The sequence below is a fragment of the Lutra lutra genome, chromosome 17, assembly GCF_902655055.1.
Source record: "Lutra lutra chromosome 17, mLutLut1.2, whole genome shotgun sequence".
NCBI classification, from domain to species: Eukaryota; Metazoa; Chordata; class Mammalia; order Carnivora; family Mustelidae; genus Lutra; species Lutra lutra.
In genome coordinates this window covers 34,885,640-34,906,748 of record NC_062294.1, presented here as the reverse complement: position 1 = coordinate 34,906,748, position 21,109 = coordinate 34,885,640, and the positions used below count along the sequence as shown (strand labels likewise).

Here is a 21,109-nt window from a genome sequence, read left to right as displayed (position 1 = left end):
TTTTGCCTTTAAACATTTCCTCTGCATTCAGAAACAAATGGGTAATGACATTTTCCCTGGCAATCCAGATGGCAAGTACCATCCCACCACAGTATCACTTTATCACTCTTAGTCTGAGCGACAGGGAGATGCTATTGAGCTGGAATCTCCCAGGGCTACAGAACTGCTGGGTACCCCCCCTCCACCTTGCTGCCATCTGGTGGGGTCCTGCACCTCTATGCCCTCTCTGCTTTACCCTACCCACAGCCAAGCAGCAACTGAACTCCAATCACCACAGATCATCAGAGGTAGAAGAAAACCATTAAGCCCATCTGTTTGCTTCAAATGTGAGAAAATCTAGGCTCAGAGTGGGGAATGCAGCTTGCTAAGGTCATCCACCTCAGGCCAAGAGCCCCCAGAAGCCAACCCTGAAATGTGAGTATAAGCAGTATATTAGGGAGATTGAATGGTGATCCCCCTAAAAGGTATGCTTACATCCAAATTCCTGAGACCTGTGAATGTTACCTCATTTGAAAAAAAAAAAAAGGATCTTTGCAAGTGTAATTAAGGATCTCGAGATCATCCTGGATTACCTGCATGGACCCTAAATCTAATGACAATTGTCCTTCCAAGAGACAGAGGAGAAGACACAAAAGAGAGGAAGATGTGAAGGCAGAGGCAAAGATTGAAATGATGCAACTACATATAAGCCAAGGAATGCCAAGAGCCACCAGAAGCTGGGAGGGACAAGGAACAGATTATCCTCTAGACCATTCAGAGGGAACAAGGTCCTGTCTACACCTTTGGGACTTCTGACCTTTAAAACTGTGAGAGAATAAATTTATCTGGTTTTAAGTCACTAGCTTATGGTAATTGGTTACAGCAGCCCTAGGAAATTAATCCAGGAGGTGGACCCCAAAAGTACCAGTAGGAGCTGGGAGAAGTGGGGCACAGAAGAGAAGGTAAGTCACAAGAGGTTCAGCTGTGGGTAACTGAAACTGAAACTTGATCCCACTGGAAGCTCTGGGACACCATATGGAACACACTTGAGTCGTCCTAAGGGAGCTGGGCTACATCTCCACTGACTCCCTTCAATCATTGCTGGGCCACTTCCAACTGGAGGAACTCCCCACATCTGTCGCCTGCTCTGGGCTTGGACTAAGCATCTTCCTGTGGCAGCAGGATGCCAACTGGCCTGCCCTGGAAGGTTGGTGCACCAACAGCATCTACCTCAGGTGCAAAATAGGTTAGTCAGCTCAAGGCAGGACGAGGTCTTTTTCTCTAGGTGAGCAGAGGCACCCCTGTGAGCCAGGCACTGCTTGTGGGGTGGGGGGGAGGTTGCTGGTTTCCCAGGGCTAAATGTGTTGAACAAAACCCCTGCCCTCATGAGGCTTATGTTCTAGTAGGTTGGCAGGATAAGACATGGGTAATCTCAAGAAATGGTGAGAATGCCAATAAAACAGGATGACGTGAAAGAGTGGCCAGGTTTTGGGGGTGGGGTTGCCTCAGTTAGGGAAGTTAAGGAACTGTGTGAGTGAAGGCATTTACAGTAAGAAGTCTACCAGGTTAACTCAGGGCTTGGGTAGCTCTAAGTAGCAGCAAGTGGCCTTAACAAGATGGAGGAGGTGGGCTCAAGCAGATGAATGAGGGGACGAGTGGTGTAGGTCCAGACCCTTTTCCAGGTTCCCTTGCTGCTTTCCCAATTAACACATGCCACTGGCTTTCCATTTCTCTTAAAACAGTGGCTCTTGACCTGGGTGATTTTGCCCTTCAGGAGGCATTTAGTATCTAGAGTTACTTTTGGTTGTCACAACCTTGGAGGAGGGTGGTCCTAAATTGGGATTTCTTGGTTAGAGATTAAGGAGGCTAACATCCTATAATACACAGGATAGCCTCTCACAAAGAGGATCATCCAGACCAAATTTCCATAGTGCCACAGTGAAGAACCTTTTTTTAAAATGTAAACAACCCCCCTGTCATGGGTGACAAAGGCCTACAGAGTCTATTTCTGCCAATGCCTCAGACCTTATTTTCTATCAATCTGCTCAAACTACATGAACTTTTGAGTTCCTCAAATGTACCAAGCTCCTGCCTACCCCAAACTTTGCCCTGCCCCCTCAGCCTGAAGCACTCTGCCTTCCATCTTCTTTGGTTCTTTGTCATTCATGTATCAGTTTGGAAGTCACCCCCTGGCAGAGGTATCCTCTGACTATAAGATCTAATTTTGCTTCCCTACTGACAGTCACATTCCCTGCTTTATTATCTTCCTAATACTTAAACAATTTCCAAAGTCTTCTCATTGATTTACTTTGGCACTTATTTATTCCATCCCACATTCTATCTCTTCTTATCCCATAAAGTATAAGCTCCATGATGGCAGGGACCTGTCCAGCTTGTTCATTGCTGAATCCACAGCAGCTATCAGACTTCCTGGCTCATGGCAGGTGCTCAGTGGCTATCTGGTCAATGAATGAATGAGCCCTGCCCTTGAGAAGGGCTTATACATGTTTTGTTAGATTCAAGGGTATCAGCCCGTCAAAGGCCCAGGCAACCCTCCATAAGTTTAGAACTCTCCTATCAGCACAGTGTTGGCCCAATAAGTGCTCATTCTCCTCCATGATGTTATGTGATGTCACTTTGCATTCACTTTCTGCTCTGTGGGACTTCACACATCTAGGGAGTCTCATCTATTCTCAAAGGAAGTTCTGTCATTTGATTTCTGTGTTCTCCAAAGAAGGCTAATTCTCAACAAAGCCACAAAGCCAGCTAGAGAAGTGTTCCCCTAGATCTCAGTGTGTTCAAATTCTCTAGCCTTATAGCAATGTTGAAAACAATCTCATGGAAAGCTAATGATATCCCTAAAAAGCACAACCTCAGTTGAGGAAAGCTGTTTCACTTGGACCAAGCTGAATCTATTCAACATCATCTGCTTTCTATTTTACTAGGCAACAACAAATAAAAACATCCATCAATGAGGGAAACTGGCTACCCAAGAAAAATTCATTTTTTCCCACTTAAGATAAAGATCTGAGAATATATTTGTATTCCTTCCCTTTCCCAAAATGCCATTAAAATGATATCAGAGAGATTTTCAAAAAGGAATAGACCTTTAATGGCAAATGGGTTGGGAAGAGATATCTTTGAATGAAAGAGTCACATTCTGGAAGATGGAAAAGGGAAGAAAAGTCCTTTGACAGAATGGAGGCAGAATGTGCTGCAGGGGCTTACTGAGCCTTCTATCTAGCTTATCTATCTAGAACTCAGACAGGCTTCAGGTGTGAAAAGGAGCCACAAAGAGACTGATTTGATTGGTAGTCTGTATAGACCCATCTATTTCCTTCCCCTCATCGTTTTCCCAACCAGAGGTAGCTGGACACTTTATCCCCTAGACAAAACACACATACTTACACATACTCACACCCCACTCAAGATTCACATTCAGATGGGTATCAGACCCAAATGACCTGGGTTCAAAGCCTAGCTCTCACACATGACAGGTGTGTGAGGTTGGAGAGGTCTTTCTGAGCCTCAATCTTCTCATCTATAAAATGAGGACTATGGCAGTACCTATCTCATAGGTTGTTATGTGAATAAATAAATTAATTTACATACAAAATGTACAACAGTGCCCAAATGGCATGTGTTTACGGATTATTATTATTATCCTCTATTACTATTATTTCCCTATTACTGTTATTTTTCTAAAGAAAAACCCCAAAGCAACCAAAATGAGAAGTCAGTATTATTTGTCATGGACATCACGGCTGCCACTCCAGCATTCTTCTCCTGCTCTCTATTGTGGGGCAGCTGTGTGACTTGGGGGTCAGATGGGGTGTGACTCCATCCTTTGGCCTAAGCCAGTCATCCCAATTCTATCCAGGCACTAACTAATTCTTGGATGCCCAAATTAATCCAGTAAGAGTAAAGCTCAGGGCTTTTGTTCAGTGGCTAGTGTAGGAAAAGCTTTCTTCTTCCTTCCTGCCTGTTACAACCCTCAGACTCTCAGTCACCACTGTACAACCATGAAGGAAGTCATCATAGAATAAAGACAAAGCCAGGGGCTATGATCCAACTGTTCCTGAAGCCCACATAACCACCAGACCTTTGAATGATGTGAGACAGTCAGTTCTTTATTCTTTGAACCCATTTGAATTGGTTCTTCTCTTACATCCATCCTCCTTGGTATACTCTATGCCAGGGCCTCCAGGTCAAGCCTAACCTTACATGAGGTGTTACCTGGATGATGTAAGACAAAGACAAGCCTTTGGAGGAAGCACTAATTGAGGAGAAGCTCAGGGTCACCAACAAGGCCACAATGAAGGTCACAATGTTCATGAGGACGTCCATTCTTAGAGCAAACCACCTGAGAGCACAGTTAAAGTATAGGAGGTGGCTAGAGTTTTCATCATTTAGCATCTTAAACCTAAAATTAAAAGATCAGACAAAATAGGAGATCAGATGTGCTTCCATAGACTTAGGGGTTGGGGCTACTGGAAAATTAAGGCAAGGGGAATTTTTAATCAAGGACTAGTGCACTTTACATAGGACTCCCTTACAAAGTTGGGAAAATATCCATACTCTAAAATCTGCTGCCATAGGTCTCTTTGATTTGCAAATACCCCAAGTGACAGTATTGTGCTGAGTGGGTTCTTTCTCTTTCCCAGAAATGGCAACTAGAACTCACAGCTGAGAACAAAATGTGCTCAGTGTCTCATGCTCTACCATCAAAAGATCCCTATTTTGGAGTCAGCCACTCCCCACAAAGGACTGGTAGAATTGATAGTTGGCCCCCTTGATTCCTAAGAGGGGTGAGGGTTAATTGTGGAGGAGGTTGCCTTCAGGGAGAATAGCAATGTTTATGATGGAAAGAGAAGGGAAAGGACTATGTTTGGTTCCCTCCTCCTCAAATCAGAGAAAGAAGAGTCAATGCAATTGCTTATAAAGCTGAGGGTCTCCTCCAGAAAAAAAAGCTGACATCTTGTACCCCCATGTTTATTCACTGAGCAAAAGAGAAGGGCACAGAGTAGAGGGACAGAACAATGACACCACCAAGGATGAGGACAAGACCCGCCCCTGGAGTTGCTCATTCCCCAGATGTGTGGAAGGCAGATCCTGCCCATTCCTGCTATTGCTACAGTTGGGGGTGCAGAGAGGTGACATTTGGTGCTGCAGTCTTAATGCAGTATTCCTCGGTGTGAGGCAAAGTGGTCCTACATCAACGGAATGCAGTGTGAGGCTGCCCTGGAAGAGCTCTCTGGAAGACCCAGGCAGGTCTTGATCATCAACAATGCCCAGCAGAGCTGCTAGGGATTTGGTCCTGTTGGAGCTTCTACCTTGCCACACCACAGTGGCACATTTTGCCTAATTAGCAGAAATAAGCAGCAGGAAGGAGAGAATGGCCCAAGGGTGCATCTTCCCAACTCCATTCCCTTGTGCCAGCCTCAGGAAACCAGTCTCTGAGAAAAGGGAGAGGATTTTTAAAAGAATAGACCAGGGGCTTTCCAGCAGCACACCTGGCCCCCATCCTGCACAGGACATACACATAGCACAGTGTTACTACTCCAAGCCTCTGGGTGTGTTAGGGAGGGAATACAGTGAACCCTTGAACAGCATAGGTTTGAACTGCATGAGTCTACCTATATATGGTTTTTTTCCCAATAAATACAATGTGGTATTGTAAATGTACTTTCTCTCCCTTATGATTTTCTTAATAGCACTTTCTTTAGCTCACTTTATTGTAAGAATACAGTATAGAATACATATAACGTATGAAATATGTGTTAATTCACTGTTTATGTCATCAGTAAGGCTTCCAGTCAATCGTAGGTTACTAGTTGTTAACTTTGGGGGGAGTCCAAAGTTATATGCAAATTTTCAACTGTGTGGGGTATTGATGTTCCCAAACCCACATGGTTCAAGGGTGAACTACACATTCAAGATTGAAATTTTAACTGAGCTGAACAATTAACCACAAGAGACATCAGGTTCAACTGCCACTGGAAGTTCCCCTCACCTCTTGGGAAAGAGGCTTCATCAGAACAACTGGTAGACATTATTGGGAAAAAAACAAAAAACTTTCAATGTTTAAACCCCTACAGAGTTAAGATTCCTCCACTGGTACAGTCACAAACATCCTCAGGTATTGCTACTCCATCCTGTTCCAAAACTCCTCAAAAGACTCTGGAAGCACCTCTGACCAGCTATGCCGGGTCCTGTAGTACCCTCCGCCTTGTTTCCACCCTAACTTATTTTCCCCAGAGCTTAGTTAAAATATTCTTCCAAACACCATGGTGTTTCTATCCTACAGCTATAAAGCCTACAAATTCAGCTGACGGTTTAAGTGACTTAGGAGTCATGTGTGGTCTTATCTGTGTGGTTGGTTAGACTGCACAGGAACAAAAGAAACAGATTGGAATTTGACCTTATGGCTCTGTTCAGTCCCGTGACATTTTTGTCTGGTGACAAGAGCAATACATGTCAGAAGCCCAAGCCCTCTGTAAAGTCCACGACAGGAAAGAACATATAAAAAGAAGGGGACCCCATCAATCATGTAGGACTCAACTGTCCCGTAGGATTTCCTTGGAAAACTTGATAAAGAATCTGCAGGAAGACAGAGCTTGTATCTGTTTTGTTTGTCATGAGTAAGTCGATGAATGACTCCATGGACAGGAGACTTTCTTCATGACCAGAACATAGGAAGGGTCCATGTGTGACGCAGGACTCTTGACAGATGACATTCAGATTAAACTAGGAATAGCACAGCCACCAATTGAACTTAAAGGCAAGCTGGCATGCCACGTCTACACTGAAATCCTAGGTGGCAAAGCATGGGAAGAGAGAGAGGGAGAGAATTATACCCAAACTTGAAGTGTATGTTGGGTTTGTTTGTTTGTTTTTAAGATTTATTTATTTATTTGACAGACAGAGAAAGACAGCGACAGAGGGAACACAAGCACAGAGAGTGGGAGAGGGAGAAGCAGGGTTCCCCACTAATTAGAAAGCCTGATGTGGAGCTCGATCCCAAAACCCTGAGAGATCACGGCCTGAGCCAAAGGCAGATGTTTAACCAACGGAGTGAGCCAGGTGTCCCATGTGTTAGGTTTTTTTTTTCTTAAAGATTTTATTTATTTATTTGACAGACAGAGGTCACAAGTAGGCAGAGAGGCAGGCAGGGAGAGAGGAGGAAGCAGGCTCCCCGCTGAGCAGAGTCCGATGTGGGGCTTGATCCCAGGACCCTGGGATCATGACCTGAGCTGAAGGCAGAGGCTTTAACCCACTGAGCCACCCAGGAGCCCCTGGTATGTTAGGTTATTAAGGCAGGAAGATATAGGGAAAAACAAAACAAACAACAACAGCAACAAAACAAAATAGAACACCCAATGTGGCAGATACTACTATGGATTCAGCAAACCCCATTTTCTTTTCCTCCTGTGGGCACAGCTGGACTCCATTTCCCAGCTTCCCTTGCAGTTTGGTGAGCCCACATGAATGAAGACTGGTCAATGAGTGTGCAGAAATGATGAGTATCTTCCTTGGAGTTAACCCATAAAAATTTCCCATGAGGTCCTGCACTTATTCCTCACCTTATCTTCCAGTTAGACACAGAAGATCCTGGAGTAGAACCTCAAAGCCCTCAGGATGGAATAGTCCCAGTGAAACAACACCCCTTTCCCCTGCACTACGGACTCTCGTTAAAATGTGACTTGAGGAAAAATAAACACGTACTATGTTAAGTCGCTAAAATTTGGAAGTCTTTGCTACCATGGTGAGCCTACATGGTTGATACAATTTATACTGTATTTTAGAAGTTTGAAGCTGGAAGACTCCGGAGAAATTTACTCATCTAGTCCCCACATTTTAAAAAGAAGGGAAGTGTTGTATCCATCAAGTAAAATATAATATGGCCTTTAAAACTTATTTTTATGAGAAATACGTTATAACATTTTAAAAATGCCATTTAAAAATAAAATGAGACAAACATGATTATGAATACTTAAGAAATAGAAAAAATGAAAATTGAAGGAAATATATGAACATACTAATGGGATTTGGGTTGGGGATTTATGGGTGATTTTTTTCCTTCTTTTTCCTGCTTTCTCCTACTTTCCTGAATTGGACGCATTTTGCTTCTAGTGCAAAAAATAAAACATGTAAATTCACATACCAAAGTTGTCATTGAATGAGCTCACAACTTTTGGGCCCCAGATACTAGGGAGAAAGGCCTAGACTGTTCCTTCTTGATTCTGCCAGCAATTCACCTACAGTGAGTCCCCAGTATCCCAGACTTCCCTTTTATTCTTATGACCTCCCATTCAGGGTCAGGTGTGAAATGGGGAGCCCTAGAGCAGGGTCCCAGCACCAGACTCACTTGCTAATGCAGTCCTCCTTCTTGTCATAGGCGTGGATGATGCCCAGGCCCTGCATGGATGAAGTGATGTGGGAGAACCAGGGAGACCGGCTGATGTTCTCCACCTTCTTGAGCTCCTGGACTCCTCTATGGAAAATGCTGTGGGGAGATCAAGAGGGCCACAGAGTAGGGTCTCTAAGCCTCTCTCTCAGCACACACAGGTCTGACTATGCACTCAAGACAAAGTTTAAGTCAGATGGGTGCCATATAACTGGGAGAGGTGTTGGCCCACCACTCTCCTCTAGGACAGGCCATCCCAGTTGTGGGACAGATGGGGTCTCAGAAATGTGTGTCCAACATGAATAGACATTTTTCCAAAAAAGACATCCAGATGGCTAACAGACACATGAAAAGATGTTCAATATCACGCAGCATCAGGGAAATACAAATCAAAACTACAATGAGATATCACCTCACACCTGTCAGAATGATAAAATTAACAACACAGGAAACAACAGATGTTGGCAAGGATGCAGAGCAAGGGGAACTCTCTTATACTGTTGGTGGAAGTGCAAACTGATGCAGCCATTCTGGAAAACAGCGTGGAGGTTCCTCAAGAAATTCCAAATAGAAATACCCAGCAATTGCACTACTAGGTATTTACCCAAAGGATACACAAATACTGATTTGAAGGGATACTTGCTCCATGATGTTTATAGCAACATTATCAACAATAGATGAATTATGGAAAGAGCCCAAATGTCTGTCGGCTGATGAATGGATAAAGAAGATGTGGTTGTGTGTGTGTGTGTGTGTGTGTGTGTGTGTGTGTACACACATAATGGAATATTACTCAGCCATCAAAAGAATGAAATCTTGACATTTGCAATGACATGGATGGAGCTAGATTGTATTATGCTAAATGAAGTCCACCAGAAAAAAACAAATACCATATGATCCCACTTATATGTGGAATTTAATGAAGAAAACAGATGAACATGGGGAGAAATAAAAGAGAGAAAGGCAAACCATAAAATAGACTTAACTATGGAAAACAAACTGTTGATGGAGGGAGATGGGAGGGGGATGTGTTGAATGGGTGATGGGCATTAAGGAGGGTATTGTTGTGATGGGCACTGGATGTTGTGTGGAAGTGATGAATCACTAAATTCTACTCCTGAAACTAATATTACACTATATGTTAACTAACTGGAATTTAAATACAAACCTGAAACTAAGGAAAGAAGGAAGGGAGGAAGGAAGGAAGGAAGGAAGGAAGGAAGGAAGGAAGGAAGGAAGGAAGGAGAGAAGGATCTCAGAAATGTGAGCTATTCCTTGCTGTGGTCTGTTTTGAGTGCTTCTTGTAGCATGAATATCTTGCTGCAGGAGATGTGATTCCAGTCTTTGAAGAACAGAAATTTTCATACAATGCAGCTCCTAATACAAGCCAACCACTTTTTGGGACCCAACCAAAGAAAAAGTGATCTGTTCGAAGTCTGGAAGAAAATCTGGCCCGTCAACTGCCAATGCATGGTCTTCTAAAGGCACTTTCAAAGGTAATTTGAATCATAGCCTCAGGAGCTGACTTTAGAACAAAACCCCTCCGCAGGATGCAACTCCCCTGGGTGCTGAAGTTCCACCACCCTGCTGAGCACCAGACTACTGCCCTCAGGCAGGCACATTGGCAGGCTGGCCCACGACAAGGAATCTAATCTGCCCTCAGACTCTCAGCTAAAACTCACTCAGGGGAGAGGAAGGAAGACCTCATTAGCTCAGAGCTCCAGTGAGTTAGCTGGAAATATTTAGGTGATTCAGTCATAGCCAGCCATGGTCTGGCCTGTCTCTGTAGCAAGAAGTAGGGGTGCAGAGCAGAGAAAAACCATTGGCTAAGTAAGTCAACAGCATAAACTGGAGAACGGACAGAAACAACGGTCGGTCAAACACAGGGATTATGAAAACAAGCATCAGCCCAAGGAGTCCCTTTTAAGAAGTGGTATCCAAGACATCTTTATCTTTGCAAAGGACTTGCAGAAAGTATTTTATTGGGTCATCACAATAAACCCTTGAGGTTGGACAGTGAGGCCGTGTGACCTTTCTTGGAGTCACCAGGGAGACAATGGGAAACCAAAGAGAGAGCCCAGGGCACTGGTGCTTGTTCCCACGGTCACACTAGCTCCTGCACAGAAGCCAAAGATACAGAGTCCACCTTTCCAGTCACAATGGAGTCCTATGTCCTCATTTCCCACTGCCTGTTGGCATCATCCGCAGATTTGACCCACAAACTAGAAACATCCAAATGTAAGCCCACAGATGTGATTACCCAAACTGCTTCTCTTTCCATATCACTCATATCTCTCTTCATGTCCCTCCCCATCTTGGACACATCCTTGGCCTCTCCCATCCCCTAACTCCAAAGACCATCTCAGAAATGGCTCCCAAATCCACCCTTTTCTGCCCCCTACTGCTGCCACCTGTCTCAACTCTCATTCAGCCTCTACATTTCAAGAATCTCTCATCCAATAGCCCTGATCCTGGTCTTTCCGTAGCTCCATCCATCCTCTACACTGCGGCCAAAGTGCTATTTCAAAATCTCAGCTTTGAGTGTGGTGTCCCTAGATGAAAACAAATGAACTTGCTTACAGGTGGAGGCAGGTCCAGGATTTGGGGGCTGAATCTTTTACAATTTGGGGGGCTCTCATTGAGATCCTTAGTGTCCGGCCCAAAATTTGGCACATCTAGGAGGATAATGAACATATTGTTGAGTCTGATGAAAACTCAAGTTCCTATAACATGGTACAGCTGATCCTTGTACAGTGCAAGGGTAGGGGAGCCAACCTCCCATGCAGGTAGAAATCTGCATATAACTCTTTTGACTCCTCAGAAACTTAACTACTAATGGCTTACTGTTGACAGGAAGCCTTACCATTAACATAAACAGTTGAGTCACACATATTTTATATGTATTATATATATACTACATTCCTACAATAAAGTAAGCTAGAGTAAAAAAAGTCATTAAAAAATCAAAGTGAAGAGAAACCCCATTTGTAGTATGGTGCAGTATTTATCAAAAAAAAGAACCCACATATAAGTGGACCTGTGCAGTTCAAACCCATGTTGTTCAAGGTCAGCTGTATTTCAGTTCTAATTTGTAAGTCACTCAGAGCCCTACAGTTTCATTTGATACTCTTAACAGCCTCCTGGTTCATGTGCCAGGTGTATGTTTCAGCGATTACCTTTAGGGATGAGGAAACAGGCTTGTCCCAATATTTTCCAGCTAGTTGTGCAGTAGGGCTGGGGCTCTGATGGAAATTTCTCTGATTTCCAACTATTTGGCCTTACATAATACGCACCATGCTGCCTGCTGAGAACTCCAGCTCACCCCAGCAACAGGGTAGAACTGCGTTTCTCGAGGGCTAGGGTCAATCCACCCTCCTGTTTCCCTCCAGGGTGGGTGAGGTAGTGCAATGGGGCACAGCCGCAGCAGGACTTCCCAGTGCCTAACTGCCTGAGGCTTTCCTCTAACCATATCAGTGGTTTGTAGGCGGGGGAGGGGGGATAGTTCCCAAAGCTCAGAGTAACTAAGGACTGTCTTCTCTTCTCCAGCAGCAGGATGGCAGAGAGAGCTCAGCTCCATGGTTGAGAACACAACAACAGACAGACAGCAACCTTGGTTATTAGTTTCCTGGCCTAGGACCACCGACTTGAACTCCCAGTCATGCCTACCTCTCAGGTTACTCTGCGGCTAAAATGCCAGATGTACGCAAAGCACTGAGCATAGCACCGGGCATTTCATCAGGACTAAAAATCAGTATGCTCCCAGATTCAGAGAAGACAGCAAGGATTTAGCATCACCTGATACCCCCAGCATTGTGCAGAGTTAACCAAATACACAACGGTTTCATGGGCTCCTTTTTAAACAGCATTATCAACCTACCGTAAAAGAATGAAGAAGCCAACAGCAAGGCCAGCCAGGACTAAAAGGACGGCAGGAAACACAGCAGCCAATATCACAAGAATAAACAGCACCATAAAAAACTGCTGCAGAAAATTCTCCGCGTGAAACGGCAGCCGCACATCCAGCTCGTCCACGTCCTTGGAAAAATGGTTCATTAGCCTGCCAGTGGGGGTCGTGTCAAAGAAGCTCATTGGGCTCTTTAGGATCTGTGGATAAAATCAGAGAGTCCACGATGAGGTGTGTGTTTAGGGAACACTGACTGCTCTGCCGGGGCTGGGATACTTTGAGCAGCATGAGCATTTTTCCGGGACCCAACACAGTGTCCCAGGCCAGCCATTGTGGGAAAGTGAGGATGTCCCCCATTCGTATGCCCGCCCCCCGAATGAGAGTGTGGGGGAGATTCAGCCTTTGTGTGGAGGCCCAGGAGAGCCCCTGCAGGTCAGACCTCCTTCCAAACCTGGGATGCAGCCTGGGGGACCGAGGAGGAGGAGGAGATTTTGCACTCCAGGAGCAATAAAAAGCTAAGTTCCCCTGTGTCTGTCTGCCTAGTGTGAGCCACACCTGTGGGCTCTGGCCACGGCCCAGGCAATAAAATTAGTCAATAAAATTAATCAATTCTGCCTATTGCAGCAGTGGAATGAGGAGGTGAGGCCCTCTGTGGACTCAGGGCTCTTTGGAGCTAGAGATGGCCTGCCGGCCAGTACATGTCTGCCCCAGTGCAGTGCGGTGTCCTCAGGGAAACCGTTCTGACCACCTTCACCTCCACCCCTAGTCTGGCCTGAGGGCCCACAGCACATTCCCACAGTCCCTGGAGTTTGCCTTCAAAGTCGACAGTAGGTATCTTGATAGCTCACTTGAACGTAAGCTCCTTGAGCATTGTGTCTGTGCCCAGAGCCCAGCACAGTGCCTGATGCGTTGTAGCGGCTCAGTAAATGCCATTGGCTGAATGGCTGGAATTGCGTGCAGCCCCCGGGAGCAGTACCTTGTCAAACACGAGGTTGTGTAATGAGGAGGACGCCATCAGTGTGGTCTTGGTGAAGGTGAAACCTTTGATGACACTAAACGCCAGTACAGACACCATGCTCCCTGCGTACACCCACTGGTACACACGCTGCCCCGTGTCTGCCAGCACTACACCAATCTCACATGCACTCTTGTTGCCCTGGGGCCCACAGGTCATCTTTGGAGAAAAACAAGAGAAGCACCAAGAATTGGTAAATTGTCAAGACAATAGGAATTGGCCAGAGGATCTTTCCAGAGAGAAGAAACTAAAAGTAGGTGCATAATTGTGAAGGATGAACCAGGTGGTAAAAATCAGATCATTTCCCTTTGAGGACCTCTGAGCTTTGCATGGTTCCTCCTGCTGGGCTACCTGCCCCCAAGGCACCTGACTTATTAGACTCAAGGCTCGAGCCTCAGCACCGTCAGTGAGCAAACAAAGCACAAAAAGCAGGCAGGCACAGGGTAAGCAGATAGCTTCTGTCCCGGAAGCAACTACGCCTCAAGAGACAAGATGTGATGTCGGGCCGGAAAAATTACAGAAGCACAGGAAATCTGGATTCCATGAAGTTGGCAGAAGAGCCCTCAGGCAGCCCATACAGGACCCGGTATCAGGCCAGCCCCACAGTCCCCTCCCTTTCCTTTTCTCAAGGAGCATCTTGGGGGATACTGGTCCACTATCCCGAAGTCCCTGGTAGGGAGGAGGGAGTCTGGTGAACCACAGAGTTCTGGGAAGAGTCAAGACCACACGCAGCTCCATCCTGCTGGGGGGAGAACACACATTTCTGCCAGCATTTCTGGGGAGAGGCCATCTCCTCCTCCCGAGGAATTGGCAGCTTCATTTTTCTCTGAGCCATGTGCTGAAAGTCAAAACTGCCCTTGGGGAGCAAACAAGCATCTTTCTTTTAAATGTCATTTTGCTGATTACAGCAGTAGAGAAAATGTAAACCAGAGGTGACGGCTGATGGATGAACATCCATAAAAGCAAAAGCATTCCTGGGGAGCTAATTGATGAGAGGACTCGCTTGAACAGGAGGCTTCACTGTGCATCAAGTTGTGTCCACAGTGCCTGGGGGCAGGGCAAATGCCTGGGTCTGCCATTCCTGCTGCATGCTCAGTTAGCCAACGGCACTGGCCCACTGGTGAAGCACCACACCTAGGACGAGGTTCCATTCTGACAGGAAACCTTGGGCTCTCCAAGAAAAGAGCTCTTAATGAGCCAGGGAGGATCTGGGAATATTCTAGAGATGGAGCTCTTCCTGCACAGTGCAGAGCTCCCACTGGCTTTTCCCCTTGGGAAAGCCCTCAGGAAGCTGCGCCAACCTCCAGGAGAGCTATAGTGACCTCTCCCCTGCCCACAGCTCCCCAGTGCCTTCCCACCTCAGTTGTCATAGCAACAGAACTATCCCAAAATCTTATCTTGCAGGATGGGCCCACAGCATTCCCCGGGGCTCCAGGAAAGCTTAGAAACCACGGCCAAAAGCTGGGAGAGTTTTTAGCAAGCTCCAGCAAGAGCAGAATTTTCAATCCTTCCCAGGAGGGACCCTGGTATAGAGGAGACCTTTGGGTGGCAGATACCTGGTGTCTGCGAAAGATACATGGTAGCTCTGCAGCACAACCAGGAACTGAGTCTGGCTTTTGCATGTCTGGTTCCTGCAGAGGGACTTTGGAGGGCAGAGAGAGGTGAAACCCTCTGACCCTTGACAGTGTCAACAATAAGAGGTCGGTTTCTGTTCAGAGGCAGGAATATTTAACAACCACGCTAGGTTCCTCCAGCCCCTCAGGGCTATCCTCAAGGTGCATCACAATGGAGGCTGCAAGACCGACTCTATTCTACACAGGCTTGACTCCACAGACGTGCTGCATTTGCCTGGCACGATCACAATCTTTTAGTCAATCCTTTAAAAACCTAAAGGTGGCATATAAAAATCCAGATGTCCTGATTGTCTTGCAAAATCAAAGGGAATTTCAGGAATTGAGCTGTGCAGGCAACTCATCTCAACTTCATGGAAAGGGGCAGTGGGAGGTTCCTTGGGCAGTGCTGGGGGCATTCATGCTCTCTTTCAGCAACTGACCCAGCATTTTCCAATGCCAAAGGGAAACTCACCTGGGAGCCCTTGTCTAGCCAGAGACCCAGCCACCAATTGCCGAAGGCAGAGCTGCCGATCATCAGGAGGAAGAGGGACACCGCCAACAGAGAGAGGAGGTACCCTACAAGAGGAGGGGAGATGTCCAGGGGGTTACAGAGGAGGGGGCCACAGTGGGTCCAACCCTCATAAAAAATTCAAAGCCTTCAGAAAGAGGGCCCCCACCCCTGGGAACTGCCTTGCAGGCTGCTGTCACAAGTCTGGGTGTTGTGACCCTGAACCCCAATGGGGACATGTGTTCCACCTGGCTGGAAAATGGGTCCAAATTGCCAATATATTGGGAAAAAAAAAAAAACCCACCAATATGCACCTTAATAGAAGCAACTCAGTATTCCTCAAAAACAAACAAAAACTCAATCTTGCTGGGCAGAGACAGGGAATAAAACTGTAAGGTATTTTTGCACCGAGATGGAAACCTTGCACTGAAGGCAAGCCATGAGTGGATCGCTGTTGTGCTCAGTGAAGAGGCAGCGAGGTGCGGAAGAACCGTGGCTGGTTCCTGCTGCTGCTCACTCAGTTTCAATAAATAGAGTCTGGCAGCTTTAATGGAGATAAAGGGTGATTCCATTTAAAAGGCTGTATTATCACACTTCGGATGAAAAAAAAAATAAAAGCATTGATAAATGGCTCTAGCATAAAAGGAGTAATTGTTAAGGAAATCATAAAATGCGAACCCAACAGTTTGAGAAAGGATTTTTTTAATGCAAATTAAATCAAGAAACCTGTTGTTTTATATCAAACCTCCAGAAGCCTTAATGTACGTGTGATACGTTTTCCAGGTCACGGTTCCTTCCTGGGGGGATTCAGTCTGGACGAGCTGGTGCAGAGGAACTACGGAGAAAGACACAAGTCCTGGGGTGCCTGCTGGCAGCGGAGGGGAGCCCAGTGGGTTGGGCACACCCCTCCTACATACCCATTCCCACAATGGGGGCAGTTTTCCACCCTCCCTTCCATCGTCCTACACTTTGAAATTCCCAGCACACTTTTGCTCATGTTATTTGATTTGATCCTCATCACAGCCCCTTAAGGCAGGTGGCTTTCAGTCTTGGGAGAAATATTTATGAAGCAACTACTATGTGCTCAGCCCTGAGATCAAGGGGTGGATTGGGTCTAGTTCTCCAGAAGTAGCTCCTGAGAAGGGGTTATGTGCATGGAGCTTATTCAGGAGCTGTAGGGCATAGGAAAGGGAACAATAGGAGGCATCTCATCAAGCCAGTGACCTCTGTAGGCATCTGGAGCTTAATGTGGAGAAGGGTCGAGCCAGTGTGGAACACACACCCACCAGTGTTCACCTGACCAGAGGGTAGAGGATGTTTCTACAAATCCCATTGTCCCCAGGGTGAGGGCTCCTCCCTGTGAAGGTTAATTCCCCAGCTCTTCCGGTTTGACCTAAGGCTGGCAACCTGCAGAGAGAGCCCCCAGGCAAAAGAATACAGCTGGGAGTCCGGCTTCAAGCACTGGAAGTGCTAAAAGCACCCACAGCAAATACTGCAGGGTCAACCAGAAGGAGGTAGGAGCTCCTGTCTTCTCAGAGCTCATGCCTCACACATTAAACCCAGGACCTCCTCCTCAGTCAGCCACTGCCTGGACTCCCAATTCCCTCCATGGGGATGTTCCAAGTCCTCTCTGTTTTCCAAAGGGAAAGGAAAATGACTGTTAAATTCTCCAGGAAAGCACATCCAGAGGTACAGGGATGCTGGCTAAAGCAGCTCACAACAGTCAGAACTGAGTACTCGTCCCCTTCCTCTCCTTCACAGAAAAGCATGAAAATGTCAGCTCCAAAGCAGAATCCTAAATCAAACATGGCTTTTATAAACAGAGATAATAAATAGAGCTAGACACAGGGGTGCCCCTGCACATGGGCTCTCTGCACCTTGCTCCAAGAGGGGTAGCTGTCACACCTCAAAGGCGCGATGAATAGAGCTACTATTATACCCTCTGCCTGGGAAGCTTCATGCTTCTTTGAAAAGGTTCAGCCTGACTTTCTTTCATTGTGTCTCTCTCTGGGCCTGCAAAATGAGGGAGATGCCCAGTGGGTTGGCGGAGCCTACTGAAAGACATCCTGGAGCACAAAGGGAACTAGTCAAATCCCACGGTAGCCCACCAGCCCAGCCAGGAATGCTGATGACGCTCTTCATCTTGCTGTGCTTTAGAAAATGCCCTGATGCCAGGCATGGTGGGCACCGCCTCCTTTAACTGGATCCCTTCCTATAGCTTTGAGGGCAGGTGATTTCACACGCTCAGTTTCCCCTCCAGAGTAGGGAGGGTGAGGAGAAAAAGAGGAGCAGGGTTTACTTTCTCCACAGGACCTCACATCCTAGGCAGCCTGGAGCTTTCCTGGGAAGGCATGGAAGAGATGGTGGGCACCTCACTTCAGCCTTGGCCGCCTCCAGAGAGATAAAAATATGTTGTCTTTCCAAACGTGCATGCATTTGTCAGAAGCACCATTATTGGTGCCAAATTTCATCAATTCAAAGACTAACATTTTTTTTTTTTCACATTTTAACATCTCTGAAATCATGATGTGCCTTCCATTCGGTAGTATGCCATATCATCTAATTGGCAGAGATTTTTCTTTCTAAGTGGTACATAAAATGATGGTGATCTTAAAATGGATGATATCTTAAATTTGACAAAATACACTGAGGTGTGGTTTTGTTTTGGTTTTTTTCCAGCTACACATTATTGAGGAACAGAGCTCTAACTTGGAAAGCCTCCAAGGGCACTTTGAGGAAAGAGACTGTGGATCTGGATCCCTGGCCTCTTGCTGCCCAGCCCCAGAGAAGGGCATAGAGTAGGTGCTCAACAAATGTTGAATGTATACAGGGGTGGAAGGGAACAATGCGTGGGGAGGAGAAGAGGGAGCTTGACAAGGCTGGCACTCACCAGATTTATCTCTTCTCTCTGCCTTCCTGGAATTCCGACCTGCCCTCAACCTCAAAATCCTCCCCCTTCCCCACCTTCTTACCACAGTGCCTCCCAGAAAACTCCTACATATCCTTGAAGGACTAGTTCCAAGTCTGCCAGCTCTGTGAGGACCTCCCTGACTTGCTATGCCCACTCCAACGCCCATTACCTTTATCCCAGTTTCCCATGATTACCGCCTTGCCTGTGTCGCCCACCAGACCATGAGCTCCTGAGATCTCATATTTTTGTCTGTGCAGATGATTGTGGGGACCAGCACATAGCAGAATGCTTAGTCCTCCCACCCAGTCTCTTCAGTGCTGCACATTCCTTTCTCGATGCTCCCCATAAAGAGTGACACATCTCTCTTGTGTGTGCCTTTGCCTCAAACCAGTCTCTGTGCACTGCTTTGACCTAATGAATAACAATAATAACTACTGTTGAGAGTTACTCTATGTCAGACACTGAGCTAATCATTTTATGTGCAGTTTCTCATGTAATCCTTGTGGGAACCTATGAGGTTGGTTATTATTTCCCCATTTTATGGATTAAGAGTAGCCTAGTATCTTGTACCAACTCATATAACTAGAAAGTGGTTGAGCCAGAGCTTGGACTCAGGCAGTTGAACCCCAAGACTCACATGACAGTAAGTTGTATTAATTCTAGTTGCCCCCAAAGGACTTAAAATGGGCCTACGTTTCTCTATCCAGAATGCTCCATAAATATTTAAGACTATTGTAACTGAGAGAACGAATAGCAAATACCTTTCATGTCTAAAAATTCTGAGTCTGTTTCAGGTTCTTTTCCTTCATCTTTCCCATCTCTTGGAGCCAAAACTAGGGTGAGAAATAAAGAGAGATCTGTGTCTGCTCATGAGCCATGGACACTAAGAGAGGAGTGTGGTTTGAACTCGGACTGTACCAGCATCTTCATCTCTCTCAGAGGGGCTCTCCTTAAGGGCTTCCACCATTGCTGCATTGTAGATGTGCTCAGGATCCTAGAGACAAAATGACAGTCCTTCTGAAAGCTACAGGACAGGCCTACTCCCAGGCTAGAGACACAGACGGAAGGACCCCACCTTTTGCACCCAGAGTTACCTTGAATTGCAACCCTCGGAGATTGTGAATCAGTTTGGCATAGCACCCTCTCTCCATCATTAACTCCTTGTGGGTTCCCTTTTCACAAATCTCTCCATCTTCTAACAAAATGACTTCATCACAAGACTCTAAGAACTGCAAAGATACAAAAACGGTCTACAGTGAATTTCTGCCTGGTAAGAGAAGAGAGCCATGCCAAACTCCCATCCAGTGGCACCCCAAGCTCCTCTAGTACAGAGGTTCTCAACCTTGGCACTGTGGGCACTGAAGGCCAGATCATTCTTTGTTGTTGGGGCAGGGACAGTGGGCTGTCCTGTGCATTGTGGGATGTTAGCAGTCTCCTCCTTCCTCTACGTACTAGATGACAGTAGCAATCTCCTGCTCTACCTGTGATAAGCAAAAACATCTCCAGATATTGACAAATGCCCTCTAAAGGGAAAAATGGCCCCCAGTTGAGAAGCACTGATCTAGTGCCTACTGGTGTCGTGAGTCCAACGGGACCCTCTGGTTGTCACTGTGAAACACTGTTCCCTAAGTGGGCCAAGAAATCTGATCGGGGGCAGGTGGGATTTGGAATATGAAATTGACAAGTTACTGCAAGACAAGATCTGGTGGAGAGGGGAAATATGACCTCAGCAATGGCCTTCCTTTGCTAGAACGTTACAAGCCCACCTCATCACCCTCATGTAGCCCAAAAGCAGAACATGGAGCAGTCCTCCACCACCAGGCCCCACTCCTCCCTTGATCACAACCCCCTCCCCCACTAGGCCTGAGGAGTTTACATCAGCTTTATCTCTATGATAAAAATATAGCTTCATTTAATATGGCATCTCACATTTTGCCCAAAGCACTTCTGATTTTCTAATTTGAGCTCCCTTCATTTACATATCACTCCTGAGATCAAAGAGTTCTGCTAATAGGGGTTTCCTCTCATGGAACGAGATAGATTTTTCTCCATAGGATCAACCCATCTAAGAGCAGGAAGCCCCTCCTACAGGAGCAAAATACAGTGAGATTTAAGATGGCTCAGCCTAACGAAGCCCTTGCAAAACAGCCCAGAGGTCTTCCCCTATATTGAGGGTCCACCCAAAATCAAATTAACTTTTGAGGCTCTTGACTCAGAGTTTGAGAGAAGCAGCCACATTTGGTCACTGTACTCCTGACAGGATGTTGGGGGAATGGGGGTGGTGCCCAAAAGGCCAGGTGACAGAGGTTCTGGCAGCTTGGGCAGCTCCAGCCTTTCTGCCTCCCTTAGACTAATGACTCAGCTCCTTGTCCACTTTCCCAGACAGCTAAGCAGAAACAGCCTGGCTTGTCATGTCCAGAGGAGACACTTTCTGAGAGAACCTTTTTCCAGAAAATAAAATCTCACCTTTACATAGCCTATTCTAACTTTTCAAAACCCGATCTTGTTCGTCTCTTATGTGTCAATGTCCCACAAGCTAGTAAAGGAAGTGGCAGCTTTGTGATCAGACCATTCTCAAGATAGGGAGATTGAGGCACCAGTGTGGGGTACGTGACAGCCTCACAGCCTTTTCTTTCTCTGTGGGGAAGTTCCTGGTGAAAGCCCTCTGGCTAGTGAGTTCCCCAGTTCATGCCAGTGAGATCTGGTGTGATTTGAGCAGTTTTGTTCACAAACACAAAATCTGACCCTGGGTTGGTTTTCAGTGGCAACTGC

The 21,109-nt window shown here is 46.2% G+C and overlaps 1 protein-coding gene across 4 annotated transcripts in view; it reads right to left on the bottom strand.

Moving 5' to 3' along the window:
- LOC125089879 (ATP-binding cassette sub-family C member 12) overlaps nt 1-21,109 on the bottom strand; it is a 157,479-nt gene that overhangs the window by 8,482 nt on the left and 127,888 nt on the right. For all 4 annotated transcript variants that reach the window (XM_047712351.1, XM_047712352.1, XM_047712353.1 and 1 more), the window contains 9 exons: nt 19,432-19,566; nt 19,256-19,331; nt 19,099-19,170; nt 16,172-16,261; nt 15,391-15,494; nt 13,267-13,464; nt 12,264-12,490; nt 8,348-8,485; nt 4,216-4,402 (listed from right to left, as the gene is read on the bottom strand). In XM_047712351.1, the coding sequence (XP_047568307.1) occupies nt 4,216-4,402; nt 8,348-8,485; nt 12,264-12,490; nt 13,267-13,464; nt 15,391-15,494; nt 16,172-16,261; nt 19,099-19,170; nt 19,256-19,331; nt 19,432-19,566 (1,227 nt within the window). The remainder of the gene's footprint in view (nt 1-4,215; nt 4,403-8,347; nt 8,486-12,263; nt 12,491-13,266; nt 13,465-15,390; nt 15,495-16,171; nt 16,262-19,098; nt 19,171-19,255; nt 19,332-19,431; nt 19,567-21,109) is intronic.